A 21,964-nucleotide genomic window follows, 5' to 3' on the forward strand; every position below is an offset into this window, starting at 1 on the left:
AAAATGAGGGGTGGGTCAGGAGAACGAGGGGCAGCATAGGGAGAGGCAGAAAGCTGCAAACCCACACACACTCACAAAGCACTGAAGTAGACAAGCAGTGAAGAAGAGAGAAAATGAGATTAGGGAAGACTTGGCTCCTTTTCTAGTAGAAAAGAACCAACATTCTTGATAATCCTTAGAGGATTCTATCCTAGGTAGAAATGCTACCTCTCCCTAATTTACTTGAAGTCTCCTAGAATCTTCAATATATCCTTGACTCCCGAGTGGAACAGAAAGAACACACGTGATCTTTCTTCTCCCTTGTGTCCGCTCCACTCCCCAGGATGGGGGATAGTGGCCACCTAACAAAAAATCCTTAAAAACTCCTCTCCTTCCTCCACCCTCCAACTTGCCTACTTGCCTGGCGAGGAACCTCTCCTGTATCCACAGCCTTCTGGAGGAGTCGGTAGCACGGCTCATAGAGTTCCCAGCGAGACAGGTCATGAGCGCTTTGGTGGGAGATGGGTAAATGTTACACTGGAAGAAAATGTGAGACACCAACTTCACAGCCTTCCAGTAGAAAGATGAGGGAGAGAGGGAAGGGGAGCTGCTCACTTGTAGAAGGCAGAGAGGCGCTTCAGGGTAGCTGCCAGACTGTACACCTCATCCTCATCCAGGAAGGAGGACTGAGGAATAAAGAAGGTCCACAACAGCATTTTCCAGGAACTCATAAACCTACATTCCCCTTCCTGTGGCTCTGGCCAACCTAGTCTGGGGTGTCCTGTCATTTAGCCCCAGCTCCCACCTGCAGCAGCTCTTCAAGTTCCTGCTGGAAGCGGTCAGTCAGCAGATCCACCAGCTGGCTGCGGGCAAAGTCTACCCGGCCAAAGAAAGTGAACTCGGGATTACAGAGCAGATAGAGGGCGTGAGCTCCAGCCTCGAGCACCGCTGGCTCCGCGTGCTTCACCACCACCTCGTGGAGTTGCTGCAAGAATAGCTCCAGGTGCTGGGGAAAAAACCGTGGGAGAAGATGGTATCACAGCAGCATGGGGAGGACTAGTCTTCTGGAGGGGAGAAGAAGCTGGGGGTGATAAGAATAGGGTCGAAAGCTTAAACTCCAAGGGTAAGACAGCCAACAAAGGAAAGGCTTATTCATTTTTCTGGAACCCAGGATCCTGAGAAGACCAGATACATGACCCTAGCAGGGGAGCAACAAGGTAAAGGACATATTATTTTTCCTCCCTCCTCACCTTCTCCAAGCGCCCGGTACAATAGATGTTGAGGTCAAAGCAGTTGAGGAGCTGGAGCAGGGGAGCAACCTTCTCTGCATCAGCTGAGAACTGTGGTGATTAGAAAATGAGACCTACTCAGGAGCTATTATGTGGCTAATTGTTACTGCCATTCCTCACTGGAGCTGTTTCCTTTCACCAGCTCATCCCATGAGGCTGAAGGGTGGAGCAGCTCTACCTTGGCCAGGAGCTGGGGGAGCAGGGGGATGAGGTGCTCAGTCAGCTTCACCTTGTCATCGGCCTGGATCTTTCGTTCTTTAGGGGTTAAGCCCTGGAATTAGAGTGATGTGGGGGTGGAGGAATGGTGTGGAGAAATACTGGGTCAGGAGGGTGTATGTGTGTGTCACTCCTCATGATCTTATCTGCCCGGGAAGAAAACAAGTATACAGCAGCTACCTTTGGCTTTCTTTTTCCTGAAAACGGAATTCTTTGAGGAGCAGAGGAAGGGGCACCCCAATCCAAGATTTGTGAGGCTGGACAATATACCTATCTGGATTTAATACTGCTAACCTAGCCAACCACCCCCTCTTGCCATACCTTCCTCCCAGTGACCCGCCCCACAGGTGGGTGACCCTCCGATGCTTGCCGGACACTGGACACAAGGATTTCTATCAGCGTTCTCTCCTGCACGTCGCCCAGGTCTGGGTTGGCAAGAGGATAAAAAACATGGAATCACAGATTAGCCACCCTCTGTCTCCAGAGGGTTGATGCTGCTTTTCACAAGTCAGGAAAGAAACCTCTCCTGGTTTCACACGAGGAGGTGAGATGTGCCCTTCCCCAGGCTCCCACGGGACACCCACTCTGCTCCTTCTCCAGCAGCAGGCTTGTCAGGCTCTCCCAGTCCTTCAGCTGAGACCCTGCACAGTCCCACAGGCTGTCTACCAAGTAAGCAGCATGGTCATGGAGCTGTGTGGGAGGGTACACATTAAATTACTGATGTCACACTGAAAAACTCTATACAGTGGCTATTTATTATTAGGAAAAAATTCCTCTCCTTCCCAGAGCGCCAACTCCCTACCCTCCTCTACCTGCAGGTCTTATGCACAACACCCACACAACTCCTCTCCACATGTCACCTCACTCTCCACAAAGAAGGACAGCAGAAGGTGAAAGAAAGTCCTCTGGGAGCGTGGACTCCGGCGTCGCTCTCTTCCACCCACCACTCTTGTCTCACACTCAGGGTAGAAGAGTCTGACGGAATCAACACAGAGAAAGGATACTGCATGGGAGGAAGCAGGAGTGGAATAATCGCCATGAAGGAAGAACTGGCCCTGAAGGAGAGGTGTGAAGGAAAGTGGGGTGCAGAGATGAGGAAAGCCCCGAGGAATGAGATAGCAAGAGAGGCTTTACTGGGTGTGGGGAGTCCTGAGGAAGAGAAATGCAGAGTAGAGTTGGAATGGAATGAAAGGAGCCCTGCTCACTTCCAGTACAGAAACTCTCCTGCAGCGGAGGCCAGAGCTCGATTGGAGGCATACACCACAGGGTAGACGCTCTCACAGTCACTGTCAGTCAGCACGCCTTCCATGTTCCTGCCGAGAGAAGAAAGGAAAGAGCATGCAGGAGTGGAGAACTGTCTTCTAGCACAACTCAGGCTAGAAACAAAAAGAGGCAAAAACAATGTGGACATAACTCCCAAAGAACTTTCAAATGAAAAGTGGAAGACAGAAGAGTATAGAGAGTTAGAGAGGATAGGAAATTTTTCTCCCCTGGAGATCTTGCACCTCAGGAATGACCTGTCTTTCAATCTGTATATAAGGAAGACTCAACCTATGTTAGGTGGAGGGATATGACTTTGGAAGGGTCTCCTTGGTGCTAGAGTGGTAAATGTCCAAGATGCTTGTCTCTCCACTTCCCAGGACTCACTTAAGGAGAATGATGAGTAACCTGACGGCCTCCACTGCCACATCGTATTCTCTGTCCATGACCATGGAAACCATCCGCTCCTGTCGGAAGGAGAACAGTGCTCAATGCCTCATTCTCCCTGCTCCAAAACATCATGTTCTCTTAGAATTTTAGAGATTCATAAAGAGAAGGCATAGAAGCAGATGCTGGGACAGCTACAGATATGTGAGAGCAACAGAAGTGGAAAGACATGAGCTGCAGAAAAGGGAACCACAAGAAAGAGACAAGCAAAGGAGTATTGTCACAATCTTGCCTTGAAGCGGCTCGTGAAGAGTTCCAGGCGCGCAACCAAGTCCCGGTTGCTATACAGCCCTTTCAGAGCCTTCAGGCACTTCAGACGGACTTCTCGATGCTATTAAGGAGGGAAGAAAAGGAGAACGGACATGTGACTAACTCTCCTCTACTCACCTCCACTAGGTCTCCACAGTTCCCTTAGGTTACTCATGCTGGGCTCAGGTGTCCTGTATACTGAGGACTCTGAGATCTTTTAGAAACAATGAACAACTATCTTCTTACTTTGAAAAAACAAACAAAAGAAGAGGAGGCTCGTGGTTGAATTTAGCAACCATGCAGAAGAGGATCCTTTGGGTACCACCCTAACCCTTGCATTACTAGTCAATCACTAACTTTGTTTTTCATGGGGAATGTCTTTCTCCCTTCTATCCCAGGTTTTGAGACATTTTATCTGCTGCATATGCCTTTTCTACCTTATCCCACTCCTCCCCAACACTGGGGTTTTCTTTTTTTTGAGGTTCAGTGCCTTGATGGGTTGACAACTGCTCAGAAGGTGAAATTCAGAAGTGGCAGGACCAGGGACAGCCAGAATGTCCTAGGGCAGGGTGGATAAGGGGAATAGGGGGAGTGGAGACTGACTCAACTCCCACCTTATCATGCAGGGTCCAGCCAATGTATTTTAAATAGCTATCAGTGAGGAAAGAGGTACTGTAACTTAGCATCCAAGAGCCAATCTCCTCAATGCAGATGGCACGGATCTCAGGAAGGACATCTCTAGAAAAAGAGAGGTAAATTAACGTCACCTTCTTGCCAAACTCATTGTCCATCCATTCTGCGACTAACCAAATAACTCAAGGTTAGTAAGTGCACCTAACAGATGCCATAACCAAGGACCTGCTTCAATTGAGAGGTGCCCATCAACTCACCTGTACCGATGTACAAAGACACCCCTGAAGAGGGCATTCATCATTCCTTCAATCTCCTCTTGATGCTCTTGGAGCTGAAGGACAGAAATAAACAGGTCAATATCTCTTGTACTGCAACAGCAAAAGGCCACAAAGGTATAACAAAGTATGACTTCCATCTACTTCCTATTCAATATGGGACACAGCCTGAACCCCTGGTATCTTATGTTCTCTTATAAACTTTCTAATTCTGGAAAGTGCTGTATAGTCAACTAATATCTCAGAGATTTGTCTGGCTATCTTTGGCTATTCAGAAGCATAGTTACATACATCTTTGGCAGTTACATGTATCTTTGATTAATAACGAGAAGATGAATTTATCATAAATGTAGTTTGATAAAAGAAGTGAAACTAGCAAAAAAGACAAAGAAATATTAGCTCAATGGCTCTCATCTGGGGGCAAATCTTCCCCCAGTGGGACATTTGGCACTGTCTGAGGACGCTTTGGGTTGTCACAATGGAGAAGAGGGTACTACTCGCATCACGGCAACAGGCCAGGGATGGTACTAAACACCCTACAGTGCACAGGACGGGCCCCACTATCAATACTGCCATTCTTGAGAAACCCTGGATTAGATAATAGATATGAAGAAAGCAGACTTACAAGGTGAAAGGCAACATTCTTTAATACAACTGATCCAATCTCTTCAATAAATCAATGTGGAGAGAAAAAATGGGGGAAGGTACAAATTCCGTATAAAATTAAAAAAGGTTTAAAAAACACAACAACCAAATGCAACACAATGTACTTAATTAGAACCTGATTGGAATTAACAAGATATAAAAGACACTTTGGGGGATAAATGGGGAAATTTAAATATGAACTAGGATTAGAAAATATTAAAGAGTCATTGTTAATTGTGTTATCTGTGATAATAGTATTTAGATTATGTAGGAACACGCCATTTCTAGAGAAGTCAGGTTGAAATCTCGATATGTTCATGATTTACTTTAAAGTAGAAAAAAACAGATGAAGCAAATATAGTGGAATAATTAAGTAATAAAACCAGAAGATGCATATAAGGTGTTCATTGTAACAGTGTCTGTACTTTTCTGAATGTTTCAAAAATTTCACATTTAAAGAAAAAGGAAGGAAAGGAGGCAGGCAGGGAAGGAAGAGAAGGGAAAGGTGGGTTTATCAGTATAAAATTCTATAGAGATGTAAAAAGCCATTGGCTATAGGGATTAGGAAGTCGTTAGTTTGGAGAAAAGTTTCAGAAGAAAAATGGGGATAACAAAAAGATTCAGCTGGATATTCAGGAGCTAAGGGAATACCCCAAAAGGAAGGATAGAAAGAGAAGCTCACAGAGGAGCAGAGTTGAGGAAAGATCTGAGGGCCTATATACATTTATAAGCAAGGAGAAGAAAACACTGGAGAGGAAGAGAGTAAAGATCAAAAGAGAAAGTAACAATTGACAGAACAAGAGCCTCGAGAAGATAGGACAAAAAAAAAAAAAGATTAACACTAGTATACACATTTTTAAGATCCAAGACAGACTTAACATGTATGTAAGCTTTTAAGATCATCCTGTCAGTGAAGAATGAAAAAAGAGAATGAAAGAAGTAACAAGTTTCCTTCTCTGATGATGTAGCATGGAGGAGACCTTCCGTGAGGGACAGAGAAACAGCCAGTTGGTACGGTTAGAAACCATGGGTCCTAGGGCAGTCTCAGATACTGAGACTGAAAAAAGAAATCAGCCCCCCACCCCCAACCCAAGCAAGATGGTGGAATGATATGCTTCAGGGCTCCATCTCTCCACAGGAACTTCGAACAAAACAGCAAGAACTGGCAAAAACATATTTCTCAAAGCTCCAGAAAACATTTAAAGGGCAAACAGTGCGGTCGCAGTTGATTTGTCTGGGGGGGGGGGCGGCCGGTTGCTGAACCCTCGGCTCTCGGCGTTGTTCGGAGGGTACCGGCGGCGGGGGCTCTTTCCCGGAGGCGAGGGCGAGGCGGGGGACTGGGCCCGGTCTCCGGCGGAGGCGTGCAAGGTGTGGAGGGCGGCGAGAAGGAACAGGCAGGACACGGTTCTTTGAGGGTGAAGAAGCCAAGAGAGTTTATTAGGGGAGAGTACAAGCTTATATCGGGCGTTTAGAGGGCGGGGTAGCTGTAGAGGTTAAAGGCTTGGATTGGTTCTGAGAGGGCGCGGAGGTTGATTGAAAAGGGGCGAGAGTTGCTCCGGTAACGGTGTCTGGCAACAATGTATGCACACTGGTGGTAATGGGAGTTGCACTGGCAACGGGGAGTGTCCGGGCAAGATAAGGGGGTGGGGAAAAGGCGGTTTCCTCCGGCAAGCCTCCCCTAACAGTGATATTTTGGGTGAGGAAATGGGGCCTGCCTCCGGCCTCACTTTCCCAGGCCCGGGGGGCTGCGGAGGGCGCTGTCGCCCGTGCCCACCACCCTCCCCAGGGGCTGATCAGGTCCCCCAGCCCAGGCCCGCCAAGTTGAAGCACGTAATCAGTGTCCCGCATTTCCCCCTTTTTTTCTAATTAAAGGAAGAAGCTTACCGGAGAGGCCCGCTAAGGGATGAGGGAAGGGGGAGGCCGGGGAGGGGAAAAAGGGGTTGACGGTGGCTCAGCGAGGCTGGAGCTCGGCGTTGGTGTGGCGCCCGGGCGCTCGACAGGGGCTTTGCTGCTTGTGGGATGGACGAGGGTGGGGGGTTTAAAGTTGGAGGTTCAGAGAAGCTGGAGCTCGAGGTTGGTGCGATGTTCAGGCGATCGAGAAGGGCCTCGCGGTCGGCGGGTTGACCGGTGGCGGTGAGGTCGCGGAGGGTTGGTTGTTATCTCGGAGTAGGGAGCGTCAGAGGTGGCGAGTCGCTGGTACTGGACTTGCACGAACGAGGAGAAAATAGCATCCGTTTGTTTCCTTACAAGCTGGACAATTCCTTCGAGCGCAGATTTCTTCGACTCTTGCAGGCGAGGAGAAGGGGAGTTGGAGAGGCGTCCGGGCGAGCGGGTGGTTTACTGGACCGCTGTGTGGAGAGGACCTGCCCCACGTTGGGCGCCAGTTGCGGTCGCAGTTGATTTGTCTGGGGGGGGGGGGGGGCGGCCGGTTGCTGAACCCTCGGCTCTCGGCGTTGTTCGGAGGGTACCGGCGGCGGGGGCTCTTTCCCGGAGGCGAGGGCGAGGCGGGGGACTGGGCCCGGTCTCCGGCGGAGGCGTGCAAGGTGTGGAGGGCGGCGAGAAGGAACAGGCAGGACACGGTTCTTTGAGGGTGAAGAAGCCGAGAGAGTTTATTAGGGGAGAGTACAAGCTTATATCGGGCGTTTAGAGGGCGGGGTAGCTGTAGAGGTTAAAGGCTTGGATTGGTTCTGAGAGGGCGCGGAGGTTGATTGAAAAGGGGCGAGAGTTGCTCTGGTAACGGTGTCTGGCAACAATGTATGCGCACTGGTGGTAATGGGAGTTGCACTGGCAACGGGGAGTGTCCGGGCAAGATAAGGGGGTGGGGAAAAGGCGGTTTCCTCCGGCAAGCCTCCCCTAACAGTGATATTTTGGGTGAGGAAATGGGGCCTGCCTCCGGCCTCACTTTCCCAGGCCCGGGGGGCTGCGGAGGGCGCTGTCGCCCCTGCCCACCACCCTCCCCAGGGGCTGATCAGGTCCCCCAGCCCAGGCCCGCCAAGTTGAAGCACGTAATCAGTGTCCCGCAAAACAGCACATTAAGAATAAGATTACTTTAAAGCTGTAGGATCTCGTGGTACCCTGGCTGGCCCCTCTCTGCTCAGAGTCAGCCCACACCACCAGTGTGGGTCCCTGGTCCTGGTTCCATGCACATACTAGGAACATGTATGTCTGGCCCATCTGTCTGGTGGTGGCCTGAGGGACATGCTGTCCCAGAACTTGCCCTGCATGAAGAAGGCAGTTCACAGAGTTCTCCTACAGAACATTGTGGAAGAGCAGTCAAATTGTGCTGCCTGGGACAAGGGATTGCTGACCGTTAGGATATACAATGCAGTACCCTGGCCCATGAGGAAACGGTTTCCTAGGGAAGAAGGGACATTCGGAACCATGTAAATGGGGGAGTCCCTAGGGCTGAACATGCATGCCCAAAACAAGACATGTGCATAAAGGATCAGGGAGGCTACTATGCTTTGGCCTGGGGTTACTCTCTAAACTCACTGTATGGCTAAGACCTGAAGGAGAGCACTTGCATAGGTCAATCTGCAAAGAACAGGAAAGGAATTTTCTTTTTTCCTTCTTCTTCCTCTTCTTTTTTTTAGCTCCTGACATTCAAGGAAAGCTCTGTCAAAACACTAGCTGGATACAAGCTTAAGGAACAGGTGCATGAGTTGAAATTCCAACAAATAACACATTAAAATATCAAAAGTCCAGGTTTCAACAAAATATTACAAAACATACCAACAACAAAAAAAAGGAATCAGTGGCCCCAGTAAAGATGATTAAAGCATTAGAAACCATCAATGAAGAGGATCAGACCTATGACATACTAGACAAAGACTTTTTAAAAAATGGTCCTAACTATGCTCAAAGAGCTAAAGGAAAGCATGGACAAAGAAGTCAAGGGAATCAGGAAAGCAAGAGATGAAAAGAAAGAGAATATCTATAGAGAGATGGAAATTATGAAGAGGAACCAAACAGAGCTGAAGACCACAATAACAAAAATTAAAAATTTCCTAGAAAGTTTCAGCAGCAGATTGGAGCCAAAAGAAGGAAGAATCAGCAAACATGAAGATAAGACAACTGAAATAATTCAGTATGAGGAGAAGAAAGAATGAACAGATCAGAGCTTGAGGAACCTATGGGACACCATCAGGTGTACCAATATATGCATTGTGAGAATTCCAAAAAAAGAAGAAAGGGTCAGAGAGAATACTCAAAGAAATAGTTGTTGAAAATTTCCCAAATTTAATAAGAGATATGAATATACACAGCCAAGACACTCAATGAATTTCAAACAGAATAAACTCAAATCAACCCACGCTGTAGCACATTAAAATTGAATTGTTGAATGCCAGAGATAAAGAGAGAACTCTGAAAGCCACAAGAGAGAAGCAACACATCATGTACAAGGGAGCCTCAATAAGATTAAGTGCCAATTTCTCATTAGAAACCATGGAGGCAAGAAGGCAGTGGGACAAGATATTCAGAGTGCTAAAGGCAAAAAAAAAAAAAAAAAAGCCACCCAAGGATTCTATATCTAGCAAAACTATCTTTCAAAAATGAGGGAGAGAGAGGGAAGATGGTGGCATAGAGAGTAGCGGAAGCTAACCCCTGGAACAACTAAAAAAAAAACAGAAACAATTAGTAAATAATCCAGAATAACTGCAGGGGGACAAATGAGACCGTCCACTCATCATACACCAACCTGAATTGGGAGGAATGCCCAAGATCACAGTGTAAAATCTGTAAGTAAAACCTGCAGATCCAAGTCGTGAGACCCCCTCCCCCATAGCCCGAGCTGCAAAGCCTCGTGGGGCCAGAGAGAAGCTCTCTCCCAGCAAGCGAATGTAGCTCAGCTGAGCTCCAACTGGGGTTTTAAGTAGTGAGTGTGAACTGCTCACTACGTACAAATCCCCAAAAAACAGACAGAGGCTTTGGGTGACAACTGACCTTGGTGAGCCGGAGGGTTGCCTTAGACTATGTCTGAAGGGGACTGTTTCTTTTTCAGCTCAGCGGAGAAAGCCCCAGTCATTTTCAGTTTCCAGTGCTGTGACTCAGAAAAGGGTGGAGACAGCACAAGCAGAGAGACAGAGAGACCACTGAAATGCTAATGACCTCCCCCTACAGGGTCTATCAGCTCTAAGAGGAAAGGGGTGGGGCCCTTTCCATTCAGAACCAGACCCCAGAGCCTGGGGGAACACCGCCACACCTCCTCACACCAGTCAAGAATTATAAGCTAACAGGCACCACCTGCTGGGCAGAAAATCACAGAGACCTGAGGCATAACAGGGTGTACCAATTTTCTAAGACACACCCTCGGGGAAACCAGATACTGAATATTTCTTCCCTCTGGGACCTGAGCCTGTTCTGGTCTGGGAAAACCTGATTGGCGTAACCAAGAAAACCATGCCTAGACAACAGAAAATCACAACCTACACTAAGAAAAATGAAGTTATGGCCCAAAGGAACGACCGTACACTTCAACTGAGATACAGGAATTTAAACAACTAATGCTAAATCAATTCAAAAAGTTTAGAGAAGATTTCGCAAAAGATAGAAGCTGTAAAGAAAACACTGGGCATACATAAAGCAGAAATCGAAAGTCCAAAAAAACAACTAGTAGAATCTATGGAAATGAAAGCCACAAGAGACAAAAAACACAATGGAAACATACAACAGCAGATCTCAAGAGGCAGAAGAAAACACTCAGGAACTGGAGAACAAAACACCTGAAAGCCTACAAGCAAAGGAGCAGATGGAGAAAAGAGTGAAAAAATATGAGCAATGTCTCCGGGAACTTAAGGATGAAACAAAGTACAAGAATGTGCGTATCACTGGTGTCCCAGAAGGAGAAGAGAAGGGAAAAGGGGCAGAAGCAATAATACAGCAAATAATTAATGAAAATTTCCCATCTCTTATGAAAGACATAAAATTACAGATCCAAGAAGCACAGTGTACTCCAAACAGAATAGATCTGAATAGGCCTACGCCAAGACACTTAATAATCAGATTATCAAATGTCAAAGACAAAGAGAATCCTGAAAGCAGCAAGAGAAAAGCAATCCATTACATACAAAGGAAGCTTAATAACACTATGTGTGGATCTCTCAGTAGAAACCATGGAGGCAAGAAGGAAGTGGTGTGATATATTTAAGATACTGAAAAAGGAAAACCACCAACCAAGAATCCTATATCCAGCAAAGCTGTCCTTCAAATACGAGAGCTCAAAATATTTTGACAGACAATGAGAGACTTTGTGAACAGACACCCGCCCTACAGGAAATACTAAAGGGAGCACTACAGAGTGATAAGAGAAGATAGGAGTGCGTGGTTTGGAACACCATTTTGGGAGATGTAGAACAGAAATGTAAGTACACTGAACAAAGATAACTATGAATACAGTTGAAAGAGGAAGGTTGGGAGCATGTGAGACACCAGAAGAAAGGAGGAAAGATAAAGACTGGGACTGTGTGACTTGGTGAAATCTAGAGTGTTCAACAATTGTGATAAAATGTACAAATATGTTGTTTTACGAGGGAGAACAAGGAAATGTCAATCTTGCAAGGTGTTAAAAATGGGGAGGCATTGGGGGAGGGATGCAATCAACGTAAACTAGAGACTGTAACTAACAGAATCATTGTATTATGCTTCCTTTAATGTAACAAAGGCGATATACCAAGGTAAATGCAGATAAGAGGGGGGGATAGAGGAGGCATGTTAGACACTTGACATTGGTGGTGGTGTCTGACTCTTTACTCTACTTTGATTTAAGGTTATTTTTCCTTTTGCTGCTTCCTAGCTGTCATTTTTTTTCCTCTTTCTTTAGACTCTCTACCTTCTTTGACTCGCCCTCCTGCCTTGTGGAAGAAATGTAGATGCCCTTATACAGATAGTGGTGAAGGTGGTGAACACATAAATATATGACCATACAGAGGATCACCGATTATTTACTTAGGATGGAATGTATAGTGTGTGAACAAAACTATATTAAAAAAACAAATGGGTTGATGACAAAACCTCAAGGGCAATATACTGACTGAAATAAGCCAGACACATAAGGACAAATATTGCAGGGTCTCACTGATAGGAACTAATTATAGATGTAAACTCATAGACATGAAATATAAGGTACCAAGATATAGGACGATGCTCAAGAATGGGGAGCAATTGCTTAGTAGGAGCTGAATGTTCAACTAGGATGAACTTAAATGTTTGGAGATGAACAGAGGTGTCGGTAGCAAGATGTGAGGATAACTAGCAGTGCCAAATGGTGTGTGAATGAGGTGGAAAGGGGAAGCTCAGAGTCATATATGTCACCAGAAGGAAAGTTGGAGATCTAAAGATGGGAATGTATAAAACTGAATCCTATGGTGCGCAATGTCCATGATTAACTGTACAAATATTAGAAATCTCTTCCATGAAACAGAACAAATGTATGACAATACAATTAGAAGTTTAATAATGAGGAGCATATAGGGAAGAAATATATACCTATTGCAAACTATATACTACAGTTAGTAGTATTTCAACATTTTTTCATAAACAGTAACAAATGTACTATACCAACACTACGAGTCAACAATTGAGGGGGGCTGGTTAGGGATATGGGAGGATTTGAGTTTCTTTTTTTTCTTGTCTGGAGTAATGAAAAGGTTCTAAAAATTGAACAGAAATTAAGTGTGGTGATGGATGCAGAGCTCTATGGGGGTACCAGGGGTAACTGATTGTACACTTTGGATCTTTGGATAATTGTGTGGTATCTGAACAATCCCAATAAAAATTTTAAAAAATAGTAATAAAAAAATGAGGGAGAAATTAAGACATTTCCAAATAAACAAAAGCTGAGGGATTCTGTCATCATTAGACTGTCCCTACTATAGATGCTGGTTGAAAAGGAAAGGATAACCGACAATAGACTGAAGGTATATGAAGAAATAAAGATCCCCAGTAAGGGTAATGACATGGGTAAATATAAATACCAGTATTATTTTATTTTAGGTTTGTAACTCCACTTTTTCTTCCTATGGGATTTAAAAAGCAAATGCATAAAATATACAAACAACTCAGTGGTTTTGGACTCATAATATATAAACATGCAATTGTAACAAAACTGCATAAAAGTGGGTGGTGGAGGGGTATAGGAACATTATTTATACTAGTGCAGTTAATTTGTTATCAAAGCAAACAAGAATGTTATAGATTTATGGTATTAAATTTAAACCCCAAATAACTACAAAGAAAATATTGGAGAATAGGCAAGATCACAGAGACAGAAACTAGAGTACAGGTTGCTAGGGGTGGGAGCACGGGGGAAATGGGAAGCTAATGCATAACTGGTGTATGGTTTCTGTTTGGGAGATGGGAAAGTTTTAGTAATGGTAAATTTTGAACGTACTGAAATATTGTGAATGTGATTAATCCCACTGAATGGTACTGCTTGAGAGTGGATGACATGGGGAGGTTTATGTTATATATATGTTCCTACAATTTAAAAAAAAGAGCAACTAAAATAATGACAATTAAATGCAATACATGATCCTACCAAGGGAGAAGACTCAAAAGGATGTTACTGATTTGCACATGAAAAACTGGAATATAGTTTGTAAGCCTTATATCAATGTTAAATTTCTTGAACTTGATAACTGCACTTAAAGTGGTTACATAAGTGAACAAGAGTGACTGAAAGACCTGTGCTCTTTCCATTCCTTGAATACCTGGCCTCCCTCATCAATGGCCTCCACTATTCCTGTGGTGACTTGCATACTGTACACTTGACAAGAAAGTTAAAACTTAACCCCTTGCATGACACACAAGTAGGGTACTTGACACTTTTTTTTTTAACATTTTATTTTTAAATACTCTCAAACTTACAGAACAGTTACAAAAATAATACAAATCTCATAAAGAGAACTTCAACACATACCCAGATTCCGAGATCCACCGATTTTATTATTTCGCCACAATTTCTGTATTGTTTTATCTATCTATTCATCAATGTATCAATCTACTCCTCTATCTTTGTGCACAACTTCTAATTTCAAGGTCTTGAGCATTGATTGCCCAGCATCCAGGGCAATTTACTTGGTTTTCCTTGGATCCTGTACCTGCAGCTCCAGGGCTTGTGTGGATCCCCGCGGTGACCACAATGGGGTGCATGGCCTTTCTGCTTGGAACTTGCTCCAGGAACCACTGCCTTTTTGGACAGTAAGAATGTTGTCCGTGGTTTCAATTTCCCTTAGCCCAAGATTTCTTATTTTCAAATACCCCAATTCCGGAGTCACCTTGGGTCGATTGGGTTTCTAATTCCTGGGGAGTTGGTTGTGAACTCTCAGCTAGCTGCTCAGCTCAGCTCAGGTGCTATTTCTATCAGACTGGAAGCCTCAGGAAGATCTGGGCTTCCTTTGTCATTTTAAATTTCTATTCTACGCATTAAAAGCCATCATTGCTAGAAGGATGCAAAGGCTTCAGCAGCCCATCAAAGGGGTCCTTGGAAAAAACCATAAAAAAGAACCAAATGGAAATTCTAGGGTTCTCAATGGGCTCATTAACAAAGTGGCCTGGTAGCAAGGATTCAGGTTATGCACAGATTCAGGTTATGTAAGGATTCAGGTTATGCACGGATTCAGCAATATGTGGTTCCACTCACCAAGGCTAATCAGACATTAGCCTTGGGCATACTAAGTGCCCAAACAGCCAACAGAGGAGCAACTCGAAGCCTCTGATGTTACACCAGTCCTGGGGGAAAGGGGTGACTATCAGTGAGCCATTGACAGGTGATCACAAAGGACCCTAGCAACATGGAAAGGGTAGTGTTTTGTTCTCGCTGGAATACACACTCCCTCCTGATATGGATTTGCCTTCACTACCCGCAATGGTTCTGCTAAAACAACCATCTGTGCAGACTAATGAAATGCCTTATTCCCCATCATGGTATTCCACACAGCATTGCTTCTGACAAGAATTAATTTGACAGTTACACTGGGCTCATGCTTACATGGAATTCACTGGTCTTACCATGAAGCAGATGACCTGATGGAGGAGTGGGAAACTGTTTCAATGACAACTGGATGACAACACCTTGAAGAACTGGGAAATACTTAGGATGTGGCATATGCTCTGAATCAGTGACCAATACATGGTGCTGTTTTTTCCAGGTATGGGAATCAAGGGGGTGAAAACAGGACACTAAGACACTTTTGATAATGAATGCCAATGACGGAAATCAAGCAAAAGTGGAATTATAGAGAACCCTAAACTCACTCTAAATTAGAAACTATTTATTGAGTCCACATTCTGGAAAAAGATGAGCATGCAATGACCTCTCAATGGAAAGGTCTATTAAACTATTGCTAACTAAACTCTATTATTCATTTTCTTAAAGGCTCCTTGGAATCCTGAGCCTTACCAAGAGAAGTGCTTGGGGACTGATAAAGTGGTCTGCTGCAGCAGTGGATAGAAGCTGGGAGAGAGGGAGAGAAGATGTAGGACCCAATCCTCACCTCTCTGCGTTTCTCCAACAGGCTCTCCAGGTGCTCTGGTGCTCTCTGCCCTGGCCCCTTGCTTCGTTCAGCCTCATACTGACGCTGGTTGTTGTCTTTGTGCAGACTCAGTTGGAGGGCAACTTTTACCAGGGAGGTCATTAGCTTCATGGCTTTGAGTCAAGAAAAACAAGGAAACCATTACTTAGCTCAGAGAAGGGGGGTGGATTAAAAAACGAAGGAAAATAGGACAGTGAAAATGAAAAGCTGGAACAGGGTGACAGGGTGACCCTAAAATCCAAAGACTAGCTGTTCTGGAGGGGATTTAAAAAAAACACAACACAACACAACGAAACTCTTTTGGCTTTCTTTTAATCCTCAGCATTTTCTAAAGATGAGCTACGAAAAAGAGGTTAAGGCTGGAAATTGTCACCCAGCTCATCCCTTTTTAAAACTCTATTAGTGAGAAATTGCAGTGAGGTTTGGGATAAAAGAAACATGGCGTTGAATCAAGAGTTAAGATGAGGGACAGGAGACATCCAGGACTGATAACAGGGGACAGTCTGGAAGAACGTCTATAGAGGAAATATGAGTGCTTACCAGCCAGGGTGCTAGTGTGACGGAAGGCACGGACTTGGGAGTCTGAGAGGCCAGTGAGCAGGGAAATGAGGTTGTCCATCAGGAAGCCATCATAGAGGAAGCTGTACTGGCACTGATAGACCAATGTCCTCACAAACTCACAGAAGCTATCCTGGAACTTCTTCCAGGATGGACCTGGAGCTGTCAAAGGATAGTCCCCTGAATCCTACAGAAGGGTTTATGAAAAGGATGGGAGAGTTGGTTACTAGGTCCGTGAAGCCACAGAGTCTTTGAATGTCAAAATCCACTGTGTCACTCCCTTTATCCAGTATATTAATGGATGAGTAGAAAAATGGGGACCAAAAACTAAATGAAAAATAGGGTGGGGGGGATGATTTGGGTGTTCTTTTTTACTTTTATTTTTATTCTTATTTTCACTTTTTCTGGTACAAGGAAAAGGTTCAAAAAATAGACTGGGGTGATGAATGCACAATTATATGATGGTACTGTGAACAACTGATTGTACACTTTGGATGACTGTATGGCATGTGAATATATCTCAGTAAAATGAAATTTAAAAAAAAATCCAATGTGTCTCTGTTACACCTCATTTCCCTCTATTCTCCCCAACTCCAGAGGCATATTCAGATATCTATGGGTCTCTTTTAACCCCAACACATTGAACAACATCTTCAAAAAGCTATCCTATTTCCCAGAAACAAAAAGAAGGGGGATAATGGGCCTTTTGTTCTGAAATAAGAGGGATAAGAGGATCCTGGTTGTCTTCCTCCACCTCATTAAACTGTTCTGTTAGGTGCCGGATGACCTCAGAGTTGGACATCTTGAACATCTCGGAAGTCACAGTGCCTGAGGAATGGAGAAGATAAGGTACTTACAAGGAAAATAACAGGATACCATGACCATTTACAGATACATCTCAAAATGAACTAGGGAATATACTGAAAAGAGCTTAGGAAGGGAATGAGAAGACCTGAGTGCTAGCCATAATTCTGCCACCATATGACTGGGTATTCTCTATGAGGTAACCCCTCCAGAAAACCCAACAGTAATCAAGCAATGTAAAATCATAGCTAAAAAAAACCACAACCCACCAAATAAAAAAGGAATCAAATGAGGCCAGATGCTGGATTCCTATAATATGGCCTGCCTGAAAAGCTCAGTCTCAGTAAGTTAAGTCATGGCCTCTGAGGATCTGGGGTCTTCACAGTTTCAGAGGCAAAATATGGGATGAAGTGGCAGAGTAATAACGAATAATACAAGATGATTTTATCTGGAGAGAGGGAGACTAAAGGGGATCTGACGGTCCATTTTCAAATTTGTGAACTTTATTCATTATCACATCAGCATGATTAGTTTTCCCCAAAGAACCCTGCCCCCAAACCAATATCAATCCCTACCCAATCACTCCCTTATTTACCAATCAAAAATGTAATTAAAAAAGTGAAACTTTTCTTATGTTTTACCTTCTCTCTTTGTTTAGAGGGTATCTAATCCTATTCATCTAAATGGAGGGAGACTTTCATAACAAAGGAGCAAAAGGGGTAGGGATCTCCTCACCTTTACATCCACAAGAGCGGATGAAAAAGTTAATGAGTTCCAGGAATCCTGCATCTTGGTCTTGCTTGTAGCTATCCAGCCAGTCATCCACCAAAGACTAGAAAAAACAGAGATGACTTTTACTTCCAGCAATACGACAGACTATACCTCCTGTATGATCTTCCCAATGGAAACATCTAAACTTCTGATTAAAAGATTTAAAATATCTTTTAAAATGTATTGACCTGGAATGAAAGGTAGAATTCTACATAGGACAAAAATAGAGTGCAAGTAGGAAGTCTGGGAGGTAAGCTAGCACCAAAGCCGACTTTTGCCCTGACGGTTTCTACCAAACCTTGGAGACCTTGACTTTGTCCAGATGGCTGCACAGGGTTCAGAGCACAGGAGATAGAGCCTAAAGTCTTTCCAAGACAGGGAGTCCAAGAGGAGACTCCTACATAAAACTGGGCCTTAAAAAGAGTCACATCCTTATGACAACATGAATGAGAAATAAACCTACAGGGTAGAAAGGGACAGCAAGAAACCTAGCTCGTTAAGACCTTAACGTGGAGTGGAGAGGGGAAAAAAGTCTCCCTTGAAAATTTATAACCATAAGCCAGACTTCAAGTGGATTTGCAGTCCAGACTCATATTACCTATAAGGTCAGAATAATCTCAAACAGAGAATTTAATTTAAAGTAATCCTGTAGTGTCCCCAGGTAACAAGCGGAAGCAAATGCAGGTTTCTCTCTTAATAACCCACCTTCAACCCAGGTCCCAAAGAATTCCAACACACAGAGTTCCAAGGAAAATTAGCAGCTCACAGTAAAACATATGAGAGAGTAAGAAACAGCAGAAAAAACAGAATTACATCCACAAAGATTTTAGACATTGAAAATATCACAGATTTTAAGATTATGTTTCATATGTTTAAAGAAATAAAAGAGAAGTCTGAAAGTAGAAGCAAAGAACAATTAATTTTGGAAGATGGCTAAACAAAATTGGTAGAAATAAAAAATATAATAAACAAAATCTAAAACTTCAATGGTTGGATTAAAAGCAGAACAGACATGGCAGAACAGAGGATGAGTGAACTAGAAGACTGATTCAAAGAAATGATCCAAAACACAACCCAGTGATATGAACAGATGGAAATAATCAGATATTGAGAGACACAGAGAACAGAGTGAGATGGTCTAATACATGTTTAATTGAATCTCAGAGGATGATAACAGAATGAGGAAGAAGCAATGTTTGAAAAGAATTTTCCATAGTTTTTGAAAGACATCAATCCTCAGAGCCAGGAAGCTAACAGATCTCAAGCAGGACAAATAAAAAATAAATTTACACTTATAAACAAACAATAAAACGTTAGAACATTTAAAAAATCTTGAAAAGAGCCAAAGTAAAATGAGACCACTTACAAAGGTTTGCATTTAACACTTATGAACTGCTACATCCTGCACTGCTAATACATTACCCCCCTACTCTTTATGGCTATTTAAATTGAATAAAAATTAAAAATTCAGTTCCTCAGTTGTACTTGCCACGTTTGAAGTGCTCAACAGAAACATGTGGTTAGTGGCTACTGTGCTGGACTGAAACAGAACTGTAATCTATAACATTCTTTGAAATTTGCTCTATAGCTACTCATTAAATTGTACTTCAAAAGTCATCACCTTTCTGAATATATGTTCTATTTCACAATAAGAAAATAACTGAAATTGTGGAATTGTAACTCATAACATTCTTTAAAATTTGCTAACTACTTGTTAAATTGTACTTTGAAAGCTACCACTATTCTGTACATATGTTATATTTCACAATAAAAAATGTAAACAAAAAAGGAAATGTAGGACTGAAAAAAAAAAAGAAATAATTGTCAAAATGGAGCTAAAAGGTGACAAGGGTGCTTTACACACAAGCTGCCACCCCTATCCAAACATCCTACATAGATCATCCAATGGCTTCCTTAACACCTCCATCAATCCTTAAAGGCAGACTCTCTCCTGCTCGACAGCTTTCAGAAAGAAAAAATTCTCTCCAGTCTAATCTCTCTTTCCTGCTATAGGTTATGTTCACTAAAATGTCCACATCAAATCAAGTGTGCAGACACCAATCCTTATCTTCTCACAGTACAAAGGATGAGATGGCATCAAGAAACAAAGGTGAGACACTTTGCTTTACCTGCATGTCACATTTGGCAGCTTTCACAGCATTAAAGAGATCATTGGCTAGTGGCTCTGACTTTTTCTGGCCCTGATCACGAACCGTTAAGGATCCCTTCTTTGGATGTTTAGCCACCTAGTAAGCATAAAGAGAGCAGAAGTATGAAAAAAAGTCAAAATGGCGTTAACATTTGGTTTCATCATTATCACTTAAGTAGGCTTAAGCTACCAATTCCACAACAGAGTTTGAGCTACAGATTCAGATCTGAAATAATTTATTTATATATTGTTGTGAACTTTATTATTCCTATTTCTCCTTTTGAAAAGCTCCTAAGCCCCATGCCCCTTCCTTTATGTCCCAATATCCTTGCTCCTGTTCTTTAAAATTTTCCTTTTTCTCACTTCTATCCCTTAACACCTTTTAAGTCTTGTCCTTTCATGAGCCTTTTCTAGGTTTTCTTTTGCCACTTCCCAGACCAAGTTCAAAAACAAAACAAAACTGACAGACTCACTGGAGTTATCCTGAGCGGTCGTTTTGCTGCTCTCTTCTTCACACTGCGTCTCAAGCTGTCTTCAAAGTCACTGCCTTCATCAGCAGACAAAGAGTCATTATCCCTATGAGGAAGTATGGTTGTCCTTAACTGCAACTCCATTCTCTCTTTTTAAAAGGGTTAGTGAATTACAATTTCTCTTTGTCTCTAACTGCAATCCCCTCCACGAGCAAAACATACTTCAGATTTTCCTTAACAAGAGTTGAACTTATTATTACGAGAGTAGGGGGACAGTCTTAATCAAAACTGTCCCTTAATTAAAGCAATGGAGATGAAGAACGAGGAACTGACGTAGGTGAAGGACAACCTTTTCCTAATCATCTCTCTGAATATCGAATGATAGTCACTTAGTTAGGCAGAGAGATCACCGAGAAATATCCGCAGGGCACAGGAACTCATACAAGCAGAAGGCTAATATGTACCTGGAGTTAAATTTCATCTCTTGAAACCTAACCACGTCTCTTACTGACTGGAGAAAAGTGACAACTGATATAATCTGGTTCCCGACAATAGCACTGATAGAAACAGATTCAGAGAAGGCCAATCATAAGGGACTGGAAATAAAGTAGATTATGTATGAAATTATTTTTTTTTCTGCAAAGATAAAAACCAAGAGATGATCCACTGTCATAACGTTCACAGCACACACTCCTAAACGAAAATGGTTAAGAAGAGAAAGACCTCTTTACAAAAATCCCCAAATACCAGAGCTCCGGGGCAGAAACTACAAAATCTACACCATTTGTCAAGCAAAAAGGAATGAACTCGCTCCTCACCCCCACCGCCGCCCAGGGGTCGTACAAACGCGTTCAGGGAGTTTAGAGAGCTGGGGGAGGAATCCCTGTCGTGAACCAGCGCAGCGTGTCTTAGGTTCTGGACCCCGCCAGGGCACAAAGATGAGGAGGCGCGCGGCCCCCACTCACCCCTCTGAAGTCGGGTCCGAGTCTGGGTCATCGTAAGGCAGATGGCCGGACGAGCTCGACGAGGCGGACAAGGCCCTCGGCCCCCCGCCGCCCCCTTTGTGCAGAGGGGAGGACGCACTGCTCGGGGAGGAGGAGCGCAGGGTCGGCATGGGGATCCAGCTGCGGAGGAGAGAGGCGAGGGCTCCCACCGCGCCGCCGCTGCCCCCCGGCCCCGCCCTGCCCTGTCTTTCCAGAGGATCTGCCCTAGAACTGGGGGTGCGGGAGGGGGCACCTCAACACGCAGCGAAACGCAGAGCTACCCTCCGACCTCAAGGGTGGTAAAGACGCCACGGGGAAACTGACCGCGGGGTTCGGAGTCCTTCTCCCAGGCCAGAGCGGCCTCAGGCAGGTCCTCTCCCGGGGCTTCGGAAGGGCAAACTGCCCGGTGCCAGGGAACTTGGCCCTCACGTTAAAACAAAAGTGCCAACCCAGGCTTTCGGTTCTCGGAGGGTTCTAGAAGGATCCTGGCTGGTTCCGCAGGGAATGGAACGGGAAGCCCTTAACAATGATTCGGGGCCGGCGTGGGCGCCATTAGAGTAGGGCCGAAAACGCTGAAGGCGGAAAGCAAAGCTCTGGCCGATCCCGGGACAAGTTACTTGGGACGAAGGAACGGTCTAACCGCTTAGGAGAGCGGACTACCTGCGTCTGCGGGGCTGGGGCTGGACTGGGGGCCCCTGTGGAGG

At 44.3% G+C, this 21,964-nt stretch overlaps 1 protein-coding gene across 1 annotated transcript in view; it reads right to left on the minus strand.

Moving 5' to 3' along the window:
* STAG3 (stromal antigen 3) overlaps positions 1–21,964 on the minus strand; it is a 38,790-nt gene that overhangs the window by 13,054 nt on the left and 3,772 nt on the right. Inside the window, exons 4-23 of the mRNA XM_037814809.1 lie at positions 21,243–21,401; positions 20,281–20,383; positions 19,788–19,904; positions 17,623–17,719; positions 16,838–16,911; positions 16,066–16,270; positions 15,487–15,638; positions 4,331–4,404; positions 4,055–4,178; positions 3,424–3,522; positions 3,132–3,211; positions 2,690–2,797; positions 2,345–2,459; positions 2,069–2,174; positions 1,806–1,909; positions 1,447–1,539; positions 1,230–1,319; positions 785–985; positions 595–665; positions 401–488 (exon numbers count right to left, since the gene is read on the minus strand). Of these exons, the coding sequence (XP_037670737.1) occupies positions 401–488; positions 595–665; positions 785–985; positions 1,230–1,319; positions 1,447–1,539; positions 1,806–1,909; positions 2,069–2,174; positions 2,345–2,459; positions 2,690–2,797; positions 3,132–3,211; positions 3,424–3,522; positions 4,055–4,178; positions 4,331–4,404; positions 15,487–15,638; positions 16,066–16,270; positions 16,838–16,911; positions 17,623–17,719; positions 19,788–19,904; positions 20,281–20,383; positions 21,243–21,391 (2,250 nt within the window). The 5' untranslated portion in view covers positions 21,392–21,401. The remainder of the gene's footprint in view (positions 1–400; positions 489–594; positions 666–784; positions 986–1,229; positions 1,320–1,446; positions 1,540–1,805; positions 1,910–2,068; positions 2,175–2,344; positions 2,460–2,689; positions 2,798–3,131; positions 3,212–3,423; positions 3,523–4,054; positions 4,179–4,330; positions 4,405–15,486; positions 15,639–16,065; positions 16,271–16,837; positions 16,912–17,622; positions 17,720–19,787; positions 19,905–20,280; positions 20,384–21,242; positions 21,402–21,964) is intronic.

Source organism: Choloepus didactylus, chromosome 21 (assembly GCF_015220235.1).
Source record: "Choloepus didactylus isolate mChoDid1 chromosome 21, mChoDid1.pri, whole genome shotgun sequence".
Taxonomy (NCBI): Eukaryota; Metazoa; Chordata; class Mammalia; order Pilosa; family Megalonychidae; genus Choloepus; species Choloepus didactylus.